Raw genomic sequence first — 25,549 nt, 5'->3', positions numbered from 1 at the left:
ACATGGAATGTGGGCCCCGCTGGACACGGAATGTGGGCCCCGCTGGACACGGAATGTGGGCCCCGCTGGACATGGAACTCGCTGGACACGGAATGTGGGGCCCGCTGGACACGGAATGTGGGGCCCGCTGGACACGGAATGTGGGGCCTGCTGGACACGGAATGTGGGGCCCGCTGGACACGGGTTGTGGGGCCCGCTGGACACGGGATGTGGGGTATGCTGGACATAGGAGGTGTCCACATGGGATGTGGGCCCCGCTGGACACGGGATGTGGGCCCCGCTGGACACGGGATGTGGGGCCCGCTGGACACGGGATGTGGGGCCCGCTGGACACGGGATGAGGGCCCCGCTGGACACGGGATGAGGGCCCCGCTGGACATGGAACTCGCTGGACACGGGATGTGGGGTATGCTGGACACGGAATGTGGGCCTCTCTGGACATAGGAGGTGTCCACATGGGATGTGGGCCCCGCTGGACACGGGATGTGGGCCCCGCTGGACACGGGATGTGGGCCCCGCTGGACATGGAACTCGCTGGACACGGGATGTGGGCCCCGCTGGACATGGGATGAGGGCCCCGCTGGACATGGAACTCGCTGGACACGAGAGGTGGGCCCCGCTGGACATGGAACTCGCTGGACACGGGATGTGGGCCCCGCTGGACACGGAATGTGGGCCCCGCTGGACACGGAATGTGGGGCCCCGCTGGACACGGAATGTGGGGCCCCGCTGGACACGGCCCCGCTGGACACGTGAGGTGGGCCCCGCTGGACATGGGACTCGCTGGACATGGAATGTGGGGCGGGCTGAAGAGGGGCCTCTGTCTGTGGGGGGCAGACCCGCCGCTCTCCGCACTGGACACTCCATACAGACTGCGGTGCCCGCTGCACAAATAATGTGGGGTCTCTGTGATCTCGCCAATGTGGCGCGCGGAATGCGGGCCCCCTGCTCCAGGAACACGGGCGTCCCTCTCGGAAGCGGTTTGTCCTTCTCATGTGTGTGGATACAAAGAGAGCTCCCCCCTCCCCCCCCCAAGGCTGTAGAGCCCCCAGCCTCTGTGTGGTGAATGTGCACACCCTGCCCACAAGTGCCGGAATCTAGCACTTCGAAATGGGGATTAGCCACCACTATGTAGCGCCTGGAGCCGACGGGTCCCTGCGTTTCACAACATACAATAAACATTAAGTGTAAGAAACCCTGAGTGCTGCACTCTGATGCCACCGCTAGCGCCTTGATGCTGCTGGCTCGCCTCAGTGCAGTGTGGTTCTATCCTAGATCAGGTGTCCGAGAACCCCTCAACCTCTGACAGACTGCAGTTCTCTCAGTCTAGCCCGAGTCGCCCAGTTTATTGCCGCCAGGCACCCTTCATCTACCAGACGACCCTTAAAGCGCCTTGAAGGGTTGGTGTGGACTTCCTTTTGTAAACTCGAGGTGCAGGATAGGAAATGGCCTCAGCTTCCTTCGTCCCCAGGGACCCCAGTGCCTGGGCTGGTAGTGCCTAGAGGATGGCGTGACAGAAAGCAGCTCAGGATCCCCGTGGCTCCGCCCACTAGGAGGCCTCGACAGGTGAGCAGGGTAATGACAGGGTATGTGTTGTACCCTGATAGCCGCACGCCCTGAGCCTCGGGTATGGCTTGAACCACCTGTCTCTACGGCAGGCTGTGCCCGTCGTTGTGGGGACCCCTCGAGAGTGGGGCTCAGGCTGGGAGGACTACCTTCCGGTCGCTGCCCCAACAGTCCTGGGGTACAACTGTCGGACCTGCCAGCACCTGGCAGTTAGCTCGTCTCTGCCAGTCCCGGGGTCCGGGACCCCCCCCAGAAGCGGGGACATCTTAACGATTTTAGAGGCCTGGGGCGAACATATTTTGGGGTCCCCTGTTCCGAACAGCTTTGAATTTATGACCCAATTTGAGTTCTTTCGTGCCCTCTGTGGCCAGGTCACTGGCAGTGCACAGACAGACTGGGCCAAACTCTACATGTGTTTACATGTAATATTCAGGGATAGAGATGTGTATCTCCAATATTATCACGCAACACAGCTCACCAACATCCTGCAAGTAATCTCAGGGAGCCCCTCCAATTTCCCATATGTGAGGCCATGGACTGATCCAAAATAAACTTCATGGAGGTTTCATGAAACAAGCACAAAATGTCTCTGGAAATGTCTGTAATAGACCCTCACACATCACTCACATTCAAAATAAATTAAAGGAAAACAATATTTAAAATAATCTCTTTCCGGATTACCCGTGGTGACCAGGACAAGGCTGCAGAACAGAGCTGGCTCTACCAGGGGCCCCTGAAAGCCTGGGGCCCGGGGCCCGAGCCCACTCCTTAAAACGCCTCTGCCCAGAACTGCAAGGTTTACCCCAGACTGGTATCTTCTATGACTGCCCAGTGGCACATGTGGTCGAGCTCCCCTGAAAAGGAGTACCACAGCACCCCCCCCAGTTAAAGCCCAGCATAACTAGAGAAGACCTCAGCAGCTGCTATGATGGATTAGTTCCTATCAATGGAGCCCAAAACTGGGCCCTAGCAGCCAGTTGGGGAGCCCAGGACTGGGCGTGGCCTCGGTCTCCCCTGATTTCAAGCAGCGGTGTTTGTGTACCCCTAAACCGCTCGCACTGCCTCATGCGCCAAACCCACCGAGCTACCCCCTCAGACTGCAGCCGCATCCGGCCGGTGACATCAGCGCCCAGCCTGACTGATGCACATCACCCATCCATTATCCAGGGGGGAGCCCCCTGCCAACGCCGGCCCTATCAGTCACGGCCGCTATCTGCCTTTCAAGCGCTATAAATATTTTAGGGCCGTCTGGGACTTCCGATCCACTTCAGTGCTGGAGATATAATGAGGTTCGGGAAGAGGGGGGAGGTGGGGGCGGGGCTGTGTGTATAGGGAGGCAGCACATTGTGCTTTCTGCGTATTCATGCACTGTACACATAGCTCCAAGAGGCACCCGAGTGGAGTCCAAGGCGCATTAAAGCCTCAGTATATGGATTATTCATAGACAGCGAGAGGGGACTCGGACACCATCACGATAATATCTTGATGACGTCATTAAACGGGGTACGGAGTGTTGGGCCTTTTAGGGCTCGCGCGCCGTAACCTTGGGAATTTGGCTCTGGCAGGAATTCAAACAAGCATTGGCAAAGAAAACAGGTCTCACTTTTTGGACCTATTGGCGCTCCCAGTGCAGTCTGCAATGCGGAGCAGCATCGGCAAAAGGCATTCAGTGCAGCAAGAGGAAAAGAGGTGCAATAATGCAACCTCGTCACTCTGGAGGCACAGGCATGCGTCGCCACGCACACATGTGCCAACACCATGCCACTGGCACCAATGTCCTTGGGGCAGATGCACTTGGATCTGTAATAAAAAAAAAAAACACGAAACACTTTTTTTGAGAGCAAAACATAAAATGGAAGAGGAATGCAGACATGGGGGAGACGCGTGTGGGGGGCAGTGGAAAACCAGCACACAAGGGAGAGAGCAACACAGGGGATGGGGGTAGAAACACACAATGAAGAGAAAAACACGGAGTCTTGGAAGTTTGGCAGGGGAGAAGCACAGGATAGACTGAGGGCAGTATATATATATATACTTTTTGCTTAAGCATTCATGAGTGTGTATGTGTTTTCCAGCTCTCTCCCTCATGTGCTTCTCCCCCAAATATCCACCCAATGCTGTGTATCTGTCCTTGGCGTCTTGGTGTGTATATATATATACACCAAGACGCCAAGGACAGATACACAGCATTGGGTGGATATTTGGGGGAGAAGCACATGAGGGAGAGAGCTGGAAAACACATACACACTCATGAATGCTTAAGCAAAAAGTAGTTCCTTAGAAGTGAGGAGTGGAATGATACAAGTCAGCCAATCAAAAGGATGGTGAAGAGGGATACTCCAGAGAGGTACAAATACAAGAAGAGAAAGGCAAGCCATCGAATCAGAAGTAAGCAAATGAGACTGACAATAAAGTCAACCAATGTTAAGGAATGGGCAGGCTGTACACCCACTGCAAGCTCCGATGGGTCTTTCCTAACCAGACAGTTTGTGACATTGGTGTGTGAGACCTAAAAACAGCTGGATTTGGACTCCTTTCTGAGCTACTGGAGAGAGGACACCTCGGACTGGGGGGATTCTACAGGTAGCTCAGGATTGGAAAGGGGGTGCAGGGACTTACACAAGGCTCTTGGAGTTGTGCGAGGGAATAGCCTCCCCCCACAGCGCTCATTTTCAGCAGGTATTTTCACCCTATCTCAGAACCAGGGCGCCACTGACCTGGGCATGGTTCCCCCCAGCAGCACCATAGCAGTACGACTAATCTCAGCCGCCCTCAGAGGTCTTTAGTTGGTAAACTGCACCACAAAGGAAATATCAAGCATTGCCAAAGCCAATAGGTCTGATTTGCATTTTGAGTCCCGACTAAAATATGTTAAACCCCCAGCCTAGCGTCGCAGGAGTTAGGTTACATGTGCTTTTGCTTACCATGATAAGCCATGACTCTGTGTGCAAAGCACCCTGGGATAGGAGTCCCAAGCTTCTGACTGACTTAAGAGGTAAGGAACTGAACTCTGCCTTTCAGGCTTCATTTATTGCTGGTGGCAGAGGTCCAGGTAGTAATTCTTTGTCTGATCCCACGGCCAGTACAGACAGATCCTAAATTACTGCCACGTGTTTGGAAAAATACAAGCAAATCACAGGGACTCCGCGACCTGCTTGGGAAGGTTAAAACCCCTTCTCTGGGATTACAGAGATCACTGGTGGACAGGCCGCGAAAATAGGCAATGCAGTCAGTGCCATACACACCACACACACACACACACTAGCAGTACAGTCACACACCACACACACTAGCAGTACAGTCACACACCACACACACACACTAGCAGTACAGTCACACGCCACACACACTAGCAGTACAGTCACACACCACACACACTAGCAGTACAGTCACACACCACACACACACACTAGCAGTACAGTCACACACCACACACACTAGCAGTACAGTCACACACTACACACACTCTAGCAGCACAGTCACAAACCACACACACACTCTAGCAGTACAGTCACACACCACACACACTCTAGCAGTACAGTCACACACCACACACACTCTAGCAGCACAGTCACACACCACACACACTCTAGCAGTACAGTCACACACCACACACACTCTAGCAGCACAGTCACAAACCACACACACACTCTAGCAGTACAGTCACACATCATACACACACACACACACTGTAGCAGTACAGTCACACACACCACACACACTGTAGCAGCACACACCACACACTCTAGGAGCACAGTCACACACCACACACACACACTCTAGGGGCACAATCACACACCACACACACACACTCTAGGGGCACAATCACACACCACACACACACACACTCTAGGGGCACAATCACACACCACACACACACACTCTAGGGGCACAATCACACACCACACACACTCTAGGGGCACAATCACACACCACACTCAGACTGTAGGAGCACAGTCACACACCACACACACTCTAGGAGCACAGTCACACACCATACACACACATACTCTAGCAGTACAGTCACACACCACACACACACATACTCTAGGAGCACAGTCACACACCATACACCACACACACTCTAGCAGCAAAGTCACACATCATACACACACACTCTAGCAGTACAGTCACACACCACACACACACTCTAGCAGTACAGTCACACACCACACACACTAGCAGTACAGTCCCACACCACACACACACTCTAGCAGTACAGTCACACACCACACACACACTCTAGCAGTACAGTCACACACCACACACACTAGCAGCACAGTCACACACCACACACACTAGCAGCACAGTCACACACCACACACACTAGCAGTACAGTCACACACCACACACACTAGCAGTACAGTCACACACCACACACACACTCTAGCAGTACAGTCACACACCACACACACACTCTAGCAGTACAGTCACACACACACTCTAGCAGTACAGTCACACACCACACACACTAGCAGCACAGTCACACACCACACACACTAGCAGCACAGTCACACACCACACACACTAGCAGCAGTCACACACCACACACACTAGCAGCACAGTCACACACCATAAAGCACGAGGTCCAAGGGGACAAACTTATAAGGGCTAGGCCAAGGGGACAGACCGACCCGGGATAGCCTTAGGAGACAGACTAATATGGGTTAGGCCAGGAAGAGAGTGTGAAATGGGTGGCCAAGGGGACAGGCTGACATGTGTTAGGCAGACTCACACACCCACACTGATGGACACAACCACAACAATAACAACATCTCACTACCACACGGATTTGGCCACCGTTGTCAGCCCTTTTCTCCGGGTCGTGTTGGCTGTAAGGACCACTTAGCACAATCCTAGGCCCCCATCGCCCCCAAGAGCTCGGGATCCTCTTACTTGCAAGGCACTACTTAATTTGTAAAGAAATAGGCGCCAGGGCCGCTTGTCAGGAGAGCACAACAGCTTGCAACACCCATCGCGCTACTAATGACAATCCAGACATTTTATACATTAAAAATTACTAATATATGCCACCCAAGCTATTTTTATAGCTCTGGGTGGCCGGTGTTAGTTATTTTAATGTATATAGAATTATTAAACAACTGTTGTGTTTATCACAAAATCAGGCAAACAGCGTCACCAGCTGTTGACAATTAAGTGCTGGTGCCGAGCACCGGAAACCACCACCTCAAATTAAGCACTGGGGTAAGGGTGCCCCACGAGTATTTAGTGTAGTTGAGCCTCTACTGGTAGCCGCTTACAAGCCGTGAAGGCTTCTTCGAGGGAGGTGGTGAGTCTGTCAGGTTCTAAGGTGACCAGGCCACAATTCAAGACCTTGAGTTCAGTCACTCTCAAGCCTTAGAGGAAGGACAGTCCTTGAGAAAATAAGGTCCCTTCATGTGTGGTCCAGGACCAGCTGCAGGAATAGACAGATGCTGCAGAGCGCAGAATCCCAGCAGTGCTGCGGCAGTGCCATGGAAAGCATCCTGTATCCTCACCACCACTTCTCATCACCAATGACCCCTGAAGGTCAGGCTCTCTAAGCCCATTATTACTCAAACAAAATCCATCGAAGCTCACTGAAGCCTACAGCGCCAATGCCTGGTGTAAGAATGGAACTCCAGGGGTGCTTCTAAGCACCCTCCCTCTCCGCGCCCCATTCCTTCCCGATTTCTGCCATCTAGATAGCACCTGATAGCTGCCTTGCCACTCACAGCTTGGCCTTGCTAGGGTGGTTTCACCTCTGATGGGGGGAGGTATACATTTTTTATTCATCTCCTAGGGGTGTCATCTCACTCAGTTGTTTAAAGGGCTCCTGGTAGTATGGTGTAATCAGGAGTACACCTCCCCCCAGATTCATTTAAGTTGAAATCTTTAGTTACCTAGAAACCAAGCGAGTAACCAAGGGAGGAGATATTGGCTGCCTTAGAAAGTGAAATAAGAAAACCTTAGTGAGCCTGGGGTGAGTTAAAGGGGCCTCCAGCAGCGAGAGACACTCAAGCAGTGGAATGTGTGAGGCGCCCCTTGGCGGTGTTGGACTGGGACGGAAATTAGGCCCTGGCACCAAAATAAATGTGCCGCCTCCCTCAAACTCCCCATTAGCAAATCAGCGAGAAAAGTGCCCCATCTTTGCAAACTGGCACAGTTTTTAACTTCTAAAGACAAGCTGCATGATTGTGTTTTTAGAGGTGTAGAAAACAGCATGGATTCCGGCTTGCTGCAGCCAATGCTTGTTTTAGTATCGGGGAAAGTCAACAACATAAACCGGGCCCAGAACACTATAAAACAGGCCCACACATAGCCAAAATACTGACCCACACACTGACCTGCCAAACCAGCCCTTCAGGCACTGCCTGTCTGCTCTGCAGACCAGTCCGGCCCTTCCCTATGGCAGTCAGCCCAGCAGGTAGTGCCTGGCAGCATCCTGAGTGGGGTAGTGCCTGGGAGCGCCGTGAGTATGGTAGTGCCTGGGAGCGCCGTGAGTAGGGTAGTGCCTGGGAGCGCCGTGAGTAGGGTAGTGCCTGGGAGCGCCGTGAGTAGGGTAGTGCCTGGGAGCGCCGTGAGTAGGGTAGTGCCTGGGAGCGCCGTGAGTAGGGTAGTGCCTGGGAGCGCCGTGAGTAGGGTAGTGCCTGGGAGCGCCGTGAGTAGGGTAGTGCCTGGGAGCGCCGTGAGTAGGGTAGTGCCTGGGAGCGCCGTGAGTAGGGTAGTGCCTAGGAGCACCGTGAGTGGTACAGGTACTGCTTGGCAGCACCGTGAGTGGTGTAGTGCCTGGCAGCACCGTGAGTGGTGTAGTGCCTAGCGGCGCCGTGAGTGGGGTAGCGCTGGGGCGCCTCGGCAGAGCTGGGAGGCTGCACTGAAGCACGTCAGATGGGCGCTGCCCACCCCGGGCTCTTACTCACACACAGGCACCTCCTCCTTGGGGTTCACAGACAGCCTCGAGGCGCTGCACATTTCTCATCTCATTACTCAGAGCTCTGAAGGGACACTCAGCCCTCAAAGGACTAAAGCAGAGTTTTGCAACATGAAAGAGGAGGCCTGAGTCACGGGGGTGGGGGCCGAACAGCTGCCCCACCCCGGCACAGGTGGGTTGGGATAGCAGCAGGAAGCGGGGACCGAACCCAGGTGTGGCATCTCAGCCAGCAGGGCTCGAGCACAGGGCAGTGCCAGGGGGTGAGTGCCCACAGCAGGCTGGCACTGGGAGCTTTACCACCACAAGCCAAGCACTGGGAAAAGGCAGCTTGTTTCCTTCCACCCCTCCTGTCCGGACAGCCCTCCGGGTCAGTGGTTCTTCACCTATCCACTTCTGTGGACCCCCACTTAATCCTTATTGGAATTCCGAGACCCCGTCTGAATCTTTTTGCCAATCCTAGGACCCCCCACTTAATCATGCCCGGAAACCAGGGACCCGCCTGAGCATTTTCGAGGATTTGAACCACAAAACAATGCACAAAATATACAGAAACAAACATGAATCAAACTAATGACAAAATATTAGATGTTATATTTAATTCATGAGCAAATATAAAACCATCAACAATGTAATAGGAAGGTTGGGGCCTTTCTAAATCAAGGCCACTGGCCCCCATGCTATGTCATTTCGATGCACTTGCGCTGCCCCCACAAATCAACCCGAGGATATCAAATTATGAGCTTTAAGTTTCACATTCCTTCACATTTACAGAACGTTTTAAAATTGTAAAAAAAAAAAAAAATACATTTTTCTTCCTTGTTTAAATACATTTATTTATCAGTTAACATTTAATTGTCCAAGCAGTCAGGGCCCCCGCACCACTGGTCAAGAATCCCTGACTTAGGTTATTGAAATGCCTTTTAAACAGTATTTATTTTCTAGTGGGGTTTTTATCACTGAGATACAACCTGTTCCTAGGGGGCTCAACCTTGCCAGTCAAGGGAACTCATTGGGTCAGGAGAGAGCTCTAAATTTAAAACTGCCCAGAATGACCCTATTTTGCCATGACAATTTAGGCCCCAGAGGTGAACACCCACGGACACGCCCTAAGCAAGGAAGTGGGAGCCGGGACCATTCAATGGGGTCAGGGCCCATAACCACGCCCTAAATGAAAGGGAAGGAACCTAAAACCGCGACACCGCTCTACGAAGAGAACCCAAATCCCTGCAGTAAATAAAAAGTCGAGAACATAGCCTCAGGATCTGGAACCCACAAACAAGACCACATTAAAAGTCCAGGAATCTAAATACGGGTCTGGGACCCTTGGCCACTCACTGGAGCCAGCACCCATTACCATGCCCTAACTGAAGGTTCAGGGACCTGGAAGCTGAACACGAGGTCAGAACCGTGACGTCTTCTGGGGTCAGGACCCATAACCTAATGAAAGGTGTTGGACCTGGAACCGGAACTCGGGGCCAGGAAGGTATCACCTCATAGGGGCAGGACAAGAGCCACTCAAACAGGAGGTAGAACCGCACTATAGATGAAAGGCGGAACTCAGGACCACGCCCACCGGAAGGACCGGACCCACAAGCCCCCCACCCCCTCTTAACTAGATGTCACGATAAACAACCAGACCCCAGGCAAAAATACAAGGGTGTCCAGCACAGGTCCGGGTGGGTGGGGTCCGTGCCACATGTTCGTGATATCCACACACGCCAAACATGTGAAGAGAATGACTTTAAATTGATTTGGTTTACACAGTGGATATCCTGACAGCACCGGCCCTCGTGGACCTACGCTGGACACCCAGACCTCCAAGAGAGACCAGAGTCTATAATAGGGTCAGAATCCATGGCCACACCATAGACACAGGGGTCTGCTCCCCAACCACAGCCTCTCGGAAAGGCAAACACCGTGTCTCTGTCAATGAGAGGCCACAATCTCCACTGTATTCTACAGAATCAGGGCCAAGGACCAGTCCCTCCGTGATAGGGCAGGCCCTCTGAACGCGCGCCCTCTGCACGAAGCCAGGGGCCACTGGTCTGGAAGTCCAAGATACCCTGCACAAAACTCCTGCTCCCTGAACTCACCCATCGGAGGGGTCTGGACAGGGGCCCCTCCCCTGCCAGGGGTCCAGACCTTTAAATGGATGAGGTTACAGTAGGGGCGTCGACTTCAAGGTACAGGGGGCGCAGCACCCAAGGACCCCTGAAGTACTGAAATATTGTTCATGAGAGCCCCAGAAGTACTGATAAATTGTTTCCAGGATAGTAAATAAGGGTGTTGAGACTGCAGAGATATTTCCTCGAGGTTTACTTCCGGGGGAACCGGAAGCGGTGGGAGACATGCCAACATTTACAACAAACACGGAATCCGTTCATAGGCCCACCAACCTGTGGGCAGCTGGTGAGTTGAAACACCCTTACAATGCCCATAGTGAAAGCACACTGCCCAGCAACGTACCCCAATAATGCCCTCTTAGCCAACATCCCCAGATACAACCCAGAAGGTTATGTGTACTCCCTCACGTGACATGAAGGGGAATCCTATGTGTGCGCCACGCCAGACTAGATGTGCTCCCCAGTAACCCCCAGCTGTCTCCGGGAGCCTCCTGCCACCCCCAGAAACCCACCAATAGGAAGAGAGTAGCTGCCACTTACCCATCAGTAGAAGCAGGACCACCAGCTCTGGCACAGGGTGGTCCATGGCTCTCCTCCTGCCAAGACTTCTCGCCCTGCCCCCCTGGGCGCTGCCCACGCCCAGTCAGCACGTCTCAATAGATGCTGGCACGACCAAGTCTATGCAATCACAGATCCAACCACAGCAGGTGTTCCAAGTGCCCTCCAAGTGCCAACCCGGGGGATTTGAAAGCTTCCGGTGCCAGGCGCCCCGGTATTACACCTTCAGGCACAACTTACGCCGCTCGGCCACCGAGTCCGGCCTTCGGAGGAAGGAAGGCACGCTGGGGTGTCCGTGCCACCTTCTGGGGCAAGGAAGCCCGGCAGAGCGACATCTGCCTCCTGGAGATGGCCAATCCCAGTTAGTCCTGTTTCCTGTCAGTCACCGGAGGCTGTAGGGGCAACGCCCGGCACCTGTCCTAGGGCGGTGGACACAAGGGGCAGCGATCACCCAGTCACTTCCAGCGCTGGCCTTCCCCACGGTGCCACCTCACGGCAAACAGAGGATCCGTGCCCTGAAAGAAACAGAATAACAAGGGTGAGGGCATCTCCCAGTGCCTGCTGTGAATCCAATCGCGGTCTCGCGTTTTTGACACACTGGGCACCAGTGCCAACCGCGCACACTGCCCAATCATTGCCAACTCCTTACAGGGCTACTTGGGAAGGCCCCTCGCACAGCCAGCTAAATCCATACTCTGCCCACCAGTGCCAACCGCGCACACTGCTTACTCACTGACAGACCCTCACAGGGCCACTTGGACAGGCCCCTCGCACTGCCAGCTAACTCCACACACTGCCCACTAGTGCCACATACACACGCTGCCCACCAGTGACAACCGCGCACACTGCCCAATCATTGCCAGCTCCACACAGGGCCACTTTGGCAGGCACCCAGCTAACTCCAAACACTGCCCACTAGTGCCACATACACACGCTGCCCACCAGTGACAACCGCGCACACCGCTTAACCATTGCCAGACCCTCTCAGGGCCACTTGGGCAGGACCCTCGCATTGCCAGCGAGCTCCACACACTGACAAGGGGGTCAAACGAATCCCGGCTTTTCCAAGTAACCAAATTGTGTGATCCTAGGCAATCGTTTTATTTCACTCGCCCTAATTTTGCTTCATTATCACATAAGAGGACCCTGAGGTTCGTGACTTCAAAACCTTGTCGTGTGTTTTATTTCTAAACCATAATGTTCTTCATGCATAACAGGGACCCGGACCACTGTGTTTAGCAGCTTTCAGGCAGATAGCTCTTGTGATTAATGTGATTAATGTTCCTGCTAGAGAGAGATGGGAGTTTTGTCTAGCGGCAGCTTTGACTCTCCATAAAGTAGCGCAGTGGGTCAATGTGCCTGCTGCAAAGATCAGATCTGTGCTTTATGTGGATAAAGCCAGCTTTTACCATGTGAAATGAATTTGCCAACATCCACACCTGAGGGGCTTAGGGTAAGACTTTCCCTTGCTGAAGGTAACAAAACCCCAAGGTACTCAAGTACCAGTCAAGCAAGTTGGACCGAATGATTGCCATGCATTGTTCTGTTCCAGCAGCCATGTTTACATCCGGGTATTGTCACAGCAGACTTTAGTCCAAGGGACACTTAGAATTTAGAATAACCCGTCTGTTTTTAATGTCTCAGGACTGGGGTCTCAGATCTAGCGTCTCCTGGCTTGATGGGTACATAATAGCCATGGAAGCGCTATAGTGCTCTGCGATGCTGTTCATCACTGGAAGGAGATGCTTCACAAGGCGCTATATTGTGAACACAGGAGTGCGCAGAATAAACGAGGTGCCTCGGTTATAATAAGTGCACTTTTTAATGATAACAAAATAAAACCCCTGTGCGTCGACGCGAGACTACAAACGTATTCACTGTAATTAACATTGTGAATGGATCCAGCCCGCTCTGTATATTTCCTCGGGCACCAAGGTCCCCTTTCTAACTCCGTGCGTTAAACTCTCACAATAGCCAGACGATAGTGGCACAGTATTTGTTCTTTTGTCGCAGAATATACTGAATAATTTGATTTTCCCTGTGGCGTCTCCAGGACCCGCCAGAGACTTTAAACAAAGCTCTGCAGAGCAGGCAGCGGTTGGCACCCTGGGCACCCTGCAGTGCACAGAAAACCGAAGCTTCACTGGCCGACAACAAAGGACTGAGAACAAAGCCTGCGGGTAACGCCAGACGGAGACCGCTGGCAGTGTGTGTTAAATGCCCCGAAGGTTCCCTCACGAGGCGTCTCCGAGCCAGCGAGGTCTGCATCACCGTCCCCAGAGTAACAACGGAGTCACAGCACCTGGGGTATGCAACAGGCTGTCGCGATATGCACTCACAGGCCACAGTACAGCAACAGCCTGTCGGGATAGGCAATCCCAAACCAGAGTTGAACATCGGTATCCCGCGATATGTACTCCTAGGCTACAGTACAGCAATAGGCTGTCTGGATATGCACTTCCAGGGCACAGTACCTCATCAGGATGTCGCAATATACACTCCTAGATCAGAGTATAGCAACAGGATGTCGAAATATGCACTCACAGGCCACAGTAAGAGCATCGGGATCCCGGGATATGCACTCCTAGGCCTTAGTACAGCAACAGGCTGTCGGGATATACACTCCCAGGCCACAGAACAGCATCAGGCTGTCGGGATAGGCAATCCCAAGCCAGAGTACGGCATCACACTATCGAGATACGCACTTCCAAGCCATAGTGAGAGCATCAGGATCACAGGATATGCACTCCCAGGCTACAGTACAGCATCAGGCTTTCAGGATATGCACTTCCGGGCGACAATATTCCATCACGCTCTAGGGATATGCACTCCCAGGCCCGATTACGGCATCAGGCTGTCGGGATATGCATTCCCAGACCACAGTACAGCATCAGCCTGTCAGGATATGCACTCCCAGGCCAGAGTATAGCAACATGATCTTGGGATATGCACTCCCAGGCCACAGTACAGCAACCAGCTGTCGGGATAGGCACTCCTAGGCCACAGTACAGCAACAGCCTGTCAGGATATGCATTCCAAGGTCAGAGTACAGCAGCAGGATGTTGGAATATTCACTCCGAGGCAACAGTACAGCAACAGGATGTCGGGATACGCACTCCCAGGCCAGACTACAGCAACATGATGTCAGGATATGCACTCCCAGGCCACAATACCCCAACAGTCTGTTGGGATAGACTCCCAGACCACAGTACAGCAACAGCCTGTCAGGATATGCACTCCCAGGCCACAGTACAGCATCAGGCTGTCGGGATATGCACTCCCGGGCCACAGTACAGCATCAGGCTGTCGGGATATGCTCTCCCAGGCCAGAGTACAGCATCAGGATGTTTTGATAGACTTTCAGGCCACAGTACAGCAACAGCCTGTCAGGATATGCCCTCCCAGGCCACAGTACAGCAACAGCCTCTCAGGAGCACTTACTACCCACTGTGAGGCGTTTAAATGTGTACACTTTTAGGAATATTGTGGGTCAATGAACCGGAAGTTTTCAAGGTTTTCTAAACTCCTATATATATACTGCCGGACTAATCTAGCCGTCTCTTCAGTCACCTGTACTGTCAGAGTGCTTCTAGGCCCTCACAGGCCACAGTACAGCATCAGGCTGTCGGGATATGCACTCCCAGGAGTACAGCAGCAGGATGTCAGAATATGCACTCCCAGGCCAGAGTACAGAACCTTAATGTTGGGAGATGCACTCCCAGGTCAGAGTACAAAAAAATGATGTCGGGATATGCACTCCGAGGTCAGAGTACAGCAACATGATTTTGGGATTTGCACTCCCAGGCCATAGTACCGCAACAGTCTGTTGGGATATGCACTGCCAGGCCAGAGGACAGCAATATGGATGTCGGTATATGCACTCACAGGCCACAGCACCACAACAGTCTGTTGGGATATGCACTCCTGGGCCACAGTACAGCATCAGGATCTTGGGATAGACTCCCAGGGCACAGTACAGCAACAGCCTGTCAGGATATGCACTCCCAGGCCACAGTACAGTAAGAGGCTTTTGCGATATGTGTTCCACAGATCAGAGCACAATAGCATACTGTTGAGGTACGCTTCCCAGCACCCGCAGTGCACAAAATGGTTTTAGGATAGGCATGTCCAGTACAGAAACATGATGTCGGACATGCTTTCCCACCCAAAGAATAGCAGCAGGCTGTCGGGATATGCTTTCCCCGCACCTGTAATACCAAACAAGCTGCCTGGATGTGCAGTTGCCACCAGAATTTCGCAATAGGGTGTCGTGAGACATCTTGTCAAACCAGGGTACAGCAACACACTGTGTGTTCAAAGACTAGAGAGCAATAATCGGCTGTAGGGGTATGCATTCTCTGACCAGAGCACTGCAGCAGGCTGTCGGGATACGCATTCTCGGGACCAGAGTGCAGCAACAATTTGTGCATTCCCTGACAGGAGTACAGCAACGCTCTCGGGATACACATTACCAGCCTGGGATACGTACTCTTAAGAGTACAGTACAGCAACAGCCTATCGGGATACACATTCTCAGACCAGAGTACAGCATCAAACTGTCGGGATACACGTTCTGAGACCTGAGAACAACAGACTGTTGCGAAACACACCTCTAAAACGGATTACAGCATTAGACTATCGCAATACACATTCACAGTAGGGAGTAGAGCAGCCTGCCGGGATACACATTCCCGGACCGAAGTGGATAAAAAGAATGTCAGGATATGTATCCCTGAACAGGCGTGCAGCGACAGACAGGATGGAATCCCCATACTCTAGAAACCCACTGTCGGGATATGTATTCCCAATAGGGGGCACAATGATTGGCTGCGGTGATACAAATGTCACCATCCCCGTCAGAGGCTGAACGCAAACTCATGGGGCTTCCCCCGCAGAATGTGAAGGGGCCCCCCTGGGTCGCAATATTGTCACAGATATTAATGGGCTGTGGGCTGAATGGGGCTCTCCGAAGGTTTTGGGGGGGGGGGGGGGGCTTTCGTGTCGGGGGCCCCCTTTCACCGCATGGCCTGTGGATGTCTCCGTTACGCTCCCGATTGTGGTGGGGGTGGCAATGGGCTGTCGTGATATGTACAGTAAGACCACCAACGATGCCTACCGCCAGCATATGTTTTCCAATTTTATGGCAGCGGGATGTCGTGACATGCACCTCCTCACCCTGGAGTATGCCCAGTTTTAATTTCTTATACTTAAAAAAAAATACAAAAAAAAATGAAATACAACTTTGTGTTGTTTTTTTCAGCCGGACTCTTTCTGGTCGTGTTCAAGAACCCGCCAGCCCACCGGTGCCCTTGGTGGGGTCTAACCCACAGCGCCTCAGAGTGCCCCCACCCAAAAGTACCCCCTCTATTGGCCTGGAGAGAGCGAGTCACACATGTCACCCCACACAAAAAATCACTGCTCGCCCAAACGGCACCCACACATACCCCCGAACCAGAGCAGGCATAAGACCCCCCGTCCCTCAATCTCAAACTGCTCCCCCCTCGCCCACACCAGGACTGAGGCGGCCCCCGTCCCGACCCAAGCAGGACCGCTCCCCCCAGCCCCCGACCCCGAAACCCTAATCCCGGATTCCCGAGCCCAGCCTACCCCTCAGCCCCCCACCCATGGCATCATTCCTCAAAGGAGCGCCGCCTGATGGTATCAGTTACCAAGGAAGAACAGTGGGTTCGGTGCCTGTTGCTGCCCTGCGCGCACCCAGCAGTCCTGACTCACCCTCTCCCCCATCCGGGGTGGTACAGCGCGCACCACTTCTAGATGAGAAGCGGCTAGAGGGAGATCGCTCTGTGATCAGTGTGTGTCAAATATCTCGCATAAAACTCTAAAAAGCAGGCTCAACAGCCGTTAGTATAACTAAGTGTCTGAGGTTCAATGTTTAGGCGAAGGATTGGGGTACTTATTACATGTTTATAGCAGAGAGTGCGCAGTAAATCGCCTCTAGGCGCTGGAGTGTTTCAGGGCGCACAGAAGCGGACTCGAGGCGCCGAGCACACTACAGCGGGTTATGCCCGGCGTTCCCATCCCGTCCCGTGTTTACCTGCGCCCGGCGAGCTGGCTCTCGGACCCCGCTCGCCTCACACACCGGTCCGGTGGCTCGCCCAGGGGCCCAGGTGCCTTCTCGGCTCTCCCAGGGGCCCAGGTGTGCTCTGTCGGCTCTTCCGGGGGCCCAGGTGTGCTCTGTCGGCTCTTCCGGGGGCCCAGGTGTGCTCTCTCGGCTCTTCCGGGGGTTCAGGTGTGCTCTCTCAGGGGCCCAGGTGCTCTCCCGGCTCTCCCAGGGGCCCGGGTGTACTCTCCCGGCTCTCCCAGGTGCTCTCTCGGCTCTCCCAGGGGCCCGGGTGTAATCTCCCGGCTCTCCCAGGGGCCCGGGTGTGCTCTCCCGGCTCTCCCAGGGGCCCAGATGCCTTCTCGGCTCTCCCAGGGGTTCAGGTGCGCTCTCTCGGCTCTCCCAGGGGATCAGGTGCGCTCTCTCGGCTCTCCCAGGGGTTCAGGTGCGCTCTCTCGGCTCTCCCAGGGGATCAGGTGTGCTCTCTCGGCTCTCCCAGGGGTTCAGGTGCGCTCTCTCGGATCTCCCAGTGGTTCAGGTGCGCTCTCTCGGATCTCCCAGGGGTTCAGGTGCGCTCTCTCGGATCTCCCAGGGGTTCAGGTGTGCTCTCTCGGCTCTCCCGGGGGTTCAGGTGCGCTCTCTCGGCTCTCCCAGTGGTTCAGGGGCGCTCTCTCGGCTCTCCCATGGTCCAGAGCAGGTCAAGTGAGTTTCTCAGGGGCCCTCCCGGGTGCCCTGTGTGGCTTCTCGGCTCTCTCGGACTCCAGAGGCGATAAAGCGGGTCCTTCCCCAAGTGTTCGGAAGTGTCCCCTTCCCAGGGGTCACAAGGTGCCCCTCGACACTTCCAGTGGTCAGACGGGTCTGCCAAGGACGAGGTTGTTCCTCTTCGAGTCTCCCAGGGGTCAGTCAATGCCCCTCAGCCCGTCCAGGGTCAGTCAATGCCCCTCAGCCCGTCCAGGGTCAGTCAATGCCCCTCAGCCCGTCCAGGCGTCAGTCAATGCCCCTCAGCCCGTCCAGGCGTCAGTCAATGCCCCTCAGCCCGTCCAGGCGTCAGTCAATGCCCCTCAGCCCGTCCAGGGGTCAGTCAATGCCCCTCAGCCCGTCCAGGCGTCAGTCAATGCCCCTCCGCTCGTCCAGGGTCAGTCAATGCCCCTCCGCTCGTCCAGGGTCAGTCAATGCCCCTCAGCCCGTCCAGGCGTCAGTCAATGCCCCTCAGCCCGTCCAGGCGTCAGTCAATGCCCCTCAGCCCGTCCAGGGGTCAGTCAATGCCCCTCAGCCCGTCCAGGGTCAGTCAATGCCCCTCCGCTCGTCCAGGGTCAGTCAATGCCCCTCCGCTCGTCCAGGGTCAGTCAATGCCCCTCAGCCCGTCCAGGCGTCAGTCAATGCCCCTCAGCCCGTCCAGGCGTCAGTCAATGCCCCTCCGCTCGTCCAGGGGTCAGTCAATGCCCCTCAGCCCGTCCAGGCGTCAGTCAATGCCCCTCCGCTCGTCCAGGGTCAGTCAATGCCCCTCCGCTCGTCCAGGGTCAGTCAATGCCCCTCAGCCCGTCCAGGGTCAGTCAATGCCCCTCAGCCCGTCCAGGCGTCAGTCGTTACCGGACGGGAAGCGCTCCCTGAAGGGCAGCGCGGAGAGGCCACCTCCACCTGGGCTGTGAGAGGGTCGGCTCCTGTCTCCGGCACACGGCGCGGGGAGGGCAGCGCCGGGCACCACTGCAGGCTCCGGGGTCCGGGCTGGGAATCTCCGATCTCTGGAGCCGCAGCAGCCGGGCCAGGCTTTCCACGAGAGTCAGGGAAACTGAGAATGCATGCCCATCCCTCCTCCTCTGGGCTAGTCACTCCCCCTCTCCCTCCTCCCTGTGGGCTGGTCCCTCTCCCTCCTCTGGGCTGGTCACTCCTCCCCTCTGGGCTAGTCACTCCTCCCCTCTGGGCTAGTCACTCCCCCTCTCCCTCCTCCCTGTGGGCTGGTCCCTCTCCCTCCTCTGGGCTGGTCACTCCTCCCCTCTGGGCTAGTCACTCCTCCCCTCTGGGCTAGTCACTCCCCCTCTCCCTCCTCCCTGTGGGCTGGTCCCTCTCCCTCCTCTGGGCTGGTCACTCCTCCCCTCTGGGCTAGTCACTCCTCCCCTCTGGGCTAGTCACTCCCCCTCTCCCTCCTCCCTGTGGGCTGGTCCCTCTCCCTCCTCTGGGCTAGTTACTCCTCCCCTCTGGGCTAGTCACTCCTCCCCTCTGGGCTGGTCCCTTCCCCGTTCCTCCTCTCCTCTGGGCTGGCCCTACCGGCCCCTCCCTCCTCTGGGCTAGAGCCCTCCTGCCTCTCCTCCTCTGGTCACTTTCCCTCCTCTGGGCGAGTCACTCCTCCCCTCTGGGCTGGCCTACCTGTCTCTCCTCTAATGGGCTGGCCCCTCTCCCTCCTCTGGGTTAGCGCCCTCCTGCCTCTCTTCCTCTGGTCCCGCCCCCTCATCCTCCCCCCTCTGGGCTGGCCCATCCTCCTCCTCTGAGGTGCCCCTCCCTACCTGCTTCTCTTCTCAGCCCCGCCCCTTGGACTCCTCTTGTCTCAGGCTCTACCCGCCCCTCCACTCTTACAATGGGCTACTTCCTCCTCCAATCCCTGCGTCCAGTGACCTCTCCCAGCACTTCACAGCGCTGCGTTACCTCCTCACCTCGCCTCCATCAACTCACCGGGGGCACAGTTTAGCCTGCCCGTCTCTTATCACTTCACCCTCCCTTCCCCCGCTCCATTGTTCTCCGATCCGGCTCCGTCACCCCCTCTCCCCATCCTTCGCCCCGTCAGCCCATGTCCAGCCTGCCTCCATCACTTCACAGGTCTCAGAGTCGGCTCCGTCATCTCTCCATTCCCATTTCTGCCCGATTATGTCTCCATCACTCCACTGTTCTCAAATCCGTCTCCATCAGCCCTCCATTCCCGACTCAGCCATACCCACCCTGTCCCCATCACTTCACTGTTCTCATTTCTGGCTCCATCATCCCCCATCCCTGACTCCGTCAGCCCATGCCCAGGCCTGTCCCCATCACTTCACTGTTCTCATATCCGACTCCATCACCCCCATCCCTGACTCTTTCACCCCATGCCCACCCTGTCCCCATCACTTCACTGTTCTCATTTCCGGCTCCATCATCCCCCATCCCTGACTCCGTCAGCCCATGCCCAAGTCTGTCTCCATCATATTACTGTTCTCATATCCGGCTCCATCATCCCCCATCCCTGACTCCGTCACCCCATGCCCAGGCCTGTCCCCATCACTTCACTGTTCTCATATCCGACTCCATCACCCCCCTCCCTGACTCTTTCACCCCATGCCCAGGCCTGTCTCCATCACTTCACTGTTCTCACATCCACCTCCATCATCGCCCACCCTGCCTCCATCACTTCACAGGTCTCAGATTTGGTTCCATCATCTCTCCATTCCCATCCCTGCCCGATTATGTCTCCATCACTCCACTGTTCTCAAATCCGTCTCCATCACCCCTCCATTCCTGACTCAGCCATGCCCACCCTGCCTCCATCACTTCGCGTGTGTCAGGTTCAGCTCCCTCATCCACCCTTCAAATCCCTGACTCCGTGCGCCTATGCCAAGGCCTGTCTCCATAGCTTCACAGGCCTGATATCTGGCTCCATCATACCCCATCCCTGACTCTTTCACTCCATGCCCACGCCAGTCTCCATCACTTCACTGTTCTCATATTCGACTCCATCATCCCCCATCACTGACTCCGTCAGCCAATACCCAGGCCTGTCTCCATCACTTCACGGTTCTCAGATCCAGCTCCATCATCCCTGACTCCGTCAACCAAAACCCAGGCCTGTCTCCATCACTTCGCGGTTCTCAGATCCGGCTACATTATCCCTGACTCCGTCAGCCAATACTCAGGTCTGCCTCCATCACTTCACTGTTCTCATATCCGGCTCCATCATGCCCCATCCCGACTCTTTCACCCCATGCTCAGGTCTGTCTCCATCATATCACTGTTCTCAAATCTGGCTCCATCATCCTACCTTCCCCATCCCTGACTCCGTCAGCCAATACCCATGCCTGTCTCCATCACTTCACTGTTATCACATCCGGCTCCATCATCCCCCCTCCCCCCCATGTCTCCGTCAGCCCATGCCCAGGTCTGTCTCCTTCACTTCACTGTTCTCATATCCATCTCCATCATCACCCATGCCTGACCCCGTCAGCCCATGCCCAAACCTGTCCCCATCACTTCACTGTTCTCATATCCGGCTCCATCGTCCCCCATCCCTGACTCCATCACCGCATGACCAAGCCTGTCCCCATCACTTCACTGTTCTCATATCCGTTTCTATCATCCCCCATCCCTGACTCTTTCACCCCATGCCCAGGCCTGTCTCCATCACTTCACTGTTCTCATATCCGGCTCCATCATCCCCCATCCCTGACTCTTTCAACCCATGCCCAGGTCTGTCTCCATCATATCACTGTTCTCATATCCAGATCCATCATCCTACCTTCCCCATCCCTGACTCCGTCAGCCAATACCCATGCCAGTCTCCATCACTTCACTTTTATCATATCCGGCTCCATCATCCCCCCTCCCACCAATGTCTCCGTCAACCCATGCCCAGGTCTGTCTCCTTCACTTCACTGTTCTCATATCCATCTCCATCATCCCCCATGCCTGACTCCGTCAGCCCATGCCCAAACCTGTCCCCATCACTTCACTGTTCTCACATCCAGCTCCATCGTCCCCCATCCCTGACTCCATCACCGCATGCCCAGGCCTGTCCCCATCACTTCACTGTTCTCATTTCCGGCTCCATCATCCCCCCTCCCTGACTCTTTCACCCCATGCCCAGGCCTGTCGCCATCACTTCACTGTTCTCACATCCACCTCCATCATCGCACCACCCTGCCTCCATCACTTCACAGGTCTCAGATTTGGTTCCATCATCTCTCCATTCCCATCCCTGCCCGATTATGTCTCCAATACTCCACTGTTCTCAAATCCGTCTCCATCACCCCTCCATTCCTGACTCAGCCATGCCCACCCTGCCTCCATCACTTCGCGTGTGTCAGGTTCAGCTCCCTCATCTACCCTTCAAATCCCTGACTCCGTGCTCCTATGCCAAGGCCTGCCTCCATAGCTTCACAGGTCTGATATCTGGCTCCATCATCCCCCATCCCTGACTCTTTCACTCCATGCCCATGCCAGTCTCCATCACTTCACTGTTCTCATATTCGACTCCATCATCCCCCATCACTGACTCCGTCAGCCAATACCCAGGCCTGTCTCCATCACTTCACGGTTCTCAGATCCAGCTCCATCATCCCTGACTCCGTCAACCAAAACCCAGGCCTGTCTCCATCACTTCACGGTTCTCAGATCCGGCTACATTATCCCTGACTCCGTCAGCCAATACCCAGGCCTGCCTCCATCACTTCACTGTTCTCATATCCGGCTCCATCATGCCCCATCCCCGACTCTTTCATCCCATGCTCAGGTCTGTCTCCATCATATCACTGTTCTCAAATCTGGCTCCATCATCCTACCTTCCCCATCCCTGACCCCGTCAGCCAATACCCATGCCTGTCTCCATCACTTCACTGTTATCACATCCGGCTCCATCATCCCCCCTCCCACCCATGTCTCCGTCAGCCCATGCCCAGGTTTGTCTCCTTCACTTCACTGTTCTCATATCCATCTCCATCATCCCCCATGCCTGACCCCGTCAGCCCATGCCCAAACCTGTCCCCATCACTTCACTGTTCTCATATCCAGCTCCATCGTCCCCCATCCCTGACTCCATCACCGCATGCCCAGGCCTGTCCCCATCACTTCACTGTTCTCATATCCGTTTCTATCATCCCCTATCCCTGACTCTTTCACCCCATGCCCAGGCCTGTCTCCATCACTTCACTGTTCTCATATCCGGCTCCATCATCCCCCATCCCTGACTCTTTCACCCCATGCCCAGGTCTGTCTCCATCATATCACTGTTCTCATATCCAGATCCATCATCCTACCTTCCCCATCCCTGACTCCGTCAGCCAATACCCATGCCTGTCTCCATCACTTCACTGTTATATCCGGCTCCATCATCCCCCCTCCCACCAATGTCTCCGTCAGCCCATGCCCAGGTCTGTCTCCTTCACTTCACTGTTCTCATATCCATCTCCATCATCCCCTATGCCTGACTCCGTCAGCCCATGCCCAAACCTGTCCCCATCACTTCACTGTTCTCACATCCGGCTCCATCGTCCCCCATCCCTGACTCCATCACTGCATGCCCAGGCCTGTCCCCATCACTTCACTGTTCTCACATCCGTCTCCATCATCCCCCATCCCTGACTCTTTCACCCCATGCCCAGGCCTGTCTCCATCACTTCACTGTTCTCATATCCGGCTCCATCATCCCCCATCCCTGACTCTTTCACCCCATGCCCAGGTCTGTCTCCATCATATCACTGTTCTCATATCCAGATCCATCGTCCTACCCTCCTCATCCCTGACTCTTTCACCCCATGCCCAGGCCTGTCTCCATCACTTCACTGTTCTCACATCTGGCTCCATCATCCCCCGTCCCTGAATCCGTCAGCCCATGCCCAGGCCTGTCTCCATCACTTCACTGTTCTCATATCATCCCCCATCCCTGAATCCGTCAGCCCATGCCCAGGCCTATCTCCATCACTTCACTGTTCTCATATCCGGCTCCATCATCCCCCATCCCTGAATCCGTCAGCCCATGCCCAGGCCTGTCTCCATCACTTCACTGTTCTCATATCCGGCTCCATCATCCCCCATCCCTGACTCCGTCAACCCATGCCCAGCCCTGTCCCCATCACTTCACTGTTCTCATAGCTGGCTCCTTCATCCCCCATTACTGACTCTGTCAGCCCATGCCCAGGCCTGCCTCCATCACTTCACGGGTGTCAGATTTGTCTCCCTCATCCACCCTCCCATTCCTGACTCCGTCAGCCCATGCCCAGACCCGTCTCCATCACGTGAATGTACTCATATCCGGCTCCATCATCCCCCATCCCTGACTCTTTCACCCCATGCCCAGGTCTGTCTCCATCATATCACTGTTCTCATATCCAGATCCATCGTCCTACCCTCCTCATCCCTGACTCTTTCACCCCATGCCCAGGCCTGTCTCCATCACTTCACTGTTCTCACATCCGGCTGCATCATCCCCCATCCCTGACTCTGTCACCACATGCCCAGGCCTGTCTCCATCACTTCACTGTTCTCATATCCGGCTCCTTCATCCCCCCTCCCATCCCTGACTCCATCAGCCTATGCCCATGCCTGTCTCCATCACTTCACTGTTCTCATATCCGGCTCCATCATCCCCCATCCCTGAATCCGTCAGCCCATGCCCAGGCCTGTCTCCATCACTTCACTGTTCTCATATCCGGCTCCATCATCCCCCATCCCTGAATCCGTCAGCCCATGCCCAGGCCTGTCTCCATCACTTCACTGTTCTCATATCCGGCTCCATCATCCCCCATCCCTGACTCCGTCAACCCATGCCCAGCCCTGTCCCCATCACTTCACTGTTCTCGTATCTGGCTCCTTCATCCCCCATCACTGACTCTGTCAGCCCATGCCCTGGCCTGCCTCCATCACTTCACGGGTGTCAGATTCGTCTCCCTCATCCACCCTCCCATTCCTGACTCCGTCAGCCCATGCCCAGACCCGTCTCCATCACGTCAATGTACTCATATCCGGCTCCATCATCCCCCATCCCTGACCCGTCAGACAATACCCAGGCCTGTCTCCATCACTTCACTGTTCTCATATCCGGCTCCATCATCCCCCATCCCTGATTCAGCCATGCCCACCCCAGCCTCCATCACTTCACGGCTCTCAGAGTCGGCTCCATCATCTCTCCATTCCCAACCATGACTCCGTCAGCCCGGGCCCAGGACTGTCTCCATCACGTCACAGGTCTGACATCCGGCTCCATCATCCCCCATCCCTGACTCAGCCACCGCATGCCCAGGCCTGTCTCCATCACTTCACGGTTCTCAGATGCGGTTCCTCCATTTCTCTGGCCGGGCTCCCTCCTCAGACCGAATCCTTCCCTCCCTATCCTAGCTCATTTCTTCCTACCAGTGTCTGTTTCTGCAGTCCCTCTCACACTAGCCTCAGACATGCCCCCCATCCCTGTGTTCTCACTCCCACCTCCCCAGGACATGGTAAGCACCCCCTCGCACAACCAGCGTCTGTCCCTCTCAGTGCCTCAATAACTACCTGTCCCCATAGCACCGCGCCGCAGACCGCACTGCCTCTAAGCGCTTGAATCCGCCGCACCAGAGAGCTCAGATTGGCCCCTGTCACATGTGAGGAGCGCGTGAA

The 25,549-nt window shown here is 55.1% G+C and overlaps 1 protein-coding gene across 1 annotated transcript in view; it reads right to left on the bottom strand.

The window, feature by feature from the left end:
- LOC138248853 (immunoglobulin superfamily member 3-like) overlaps positions 1 to 19,017 on the bottom strand; it is a 249,265-nt gene extending 230,248 nt beyond the window's left edge. Inside the window, exons 1-3 of the mRNA XM_069202806.1 lie at positions 18,337 to 19,017; positions 17,213 to 18,248; positions 11,140 to 11,672 (exon numbers count right to left, since the gene is read on the bottom strand). Coding sequence (XP_069058907.1) covers positions 11,140 to 11,185 — 46 coding nt within the window. The 5' untranslated portion in view covers positions 11,186 to 11,672; positions 17,213 to 18,248; positions 18,337 to 19,017. The remainder of the gene's footprint in view (positions 1 to 11,139; positions 11,673 to 17,212; positions 18,249 to 18,336) is intronic.
- Positions 19,018 to 25,549: the final 6,532 nt, after the last annotated feature.

The sequence above is a fragment of the Pleurodeles waltl genome, chromosome 8, assembly GCF_031143425.1.
Source record: "Pleurodeles waltl isolate 20211129_DDA chromosome 8, aPleWal1.hap1.20221129, whole genome shotgun sequence".
Taxonomy (NCBI): Eukaryota; Metazoa; Chordata; class Amphibia; order Caudata; family Salamandridae; genus Pleurodeles; species Pleurodeles waltl.
The sequence above is the reverse complement of the archived record's forward strand: the minus strand, read 5'-3'. Positions and strand labels throughout refer to the sequence as shown.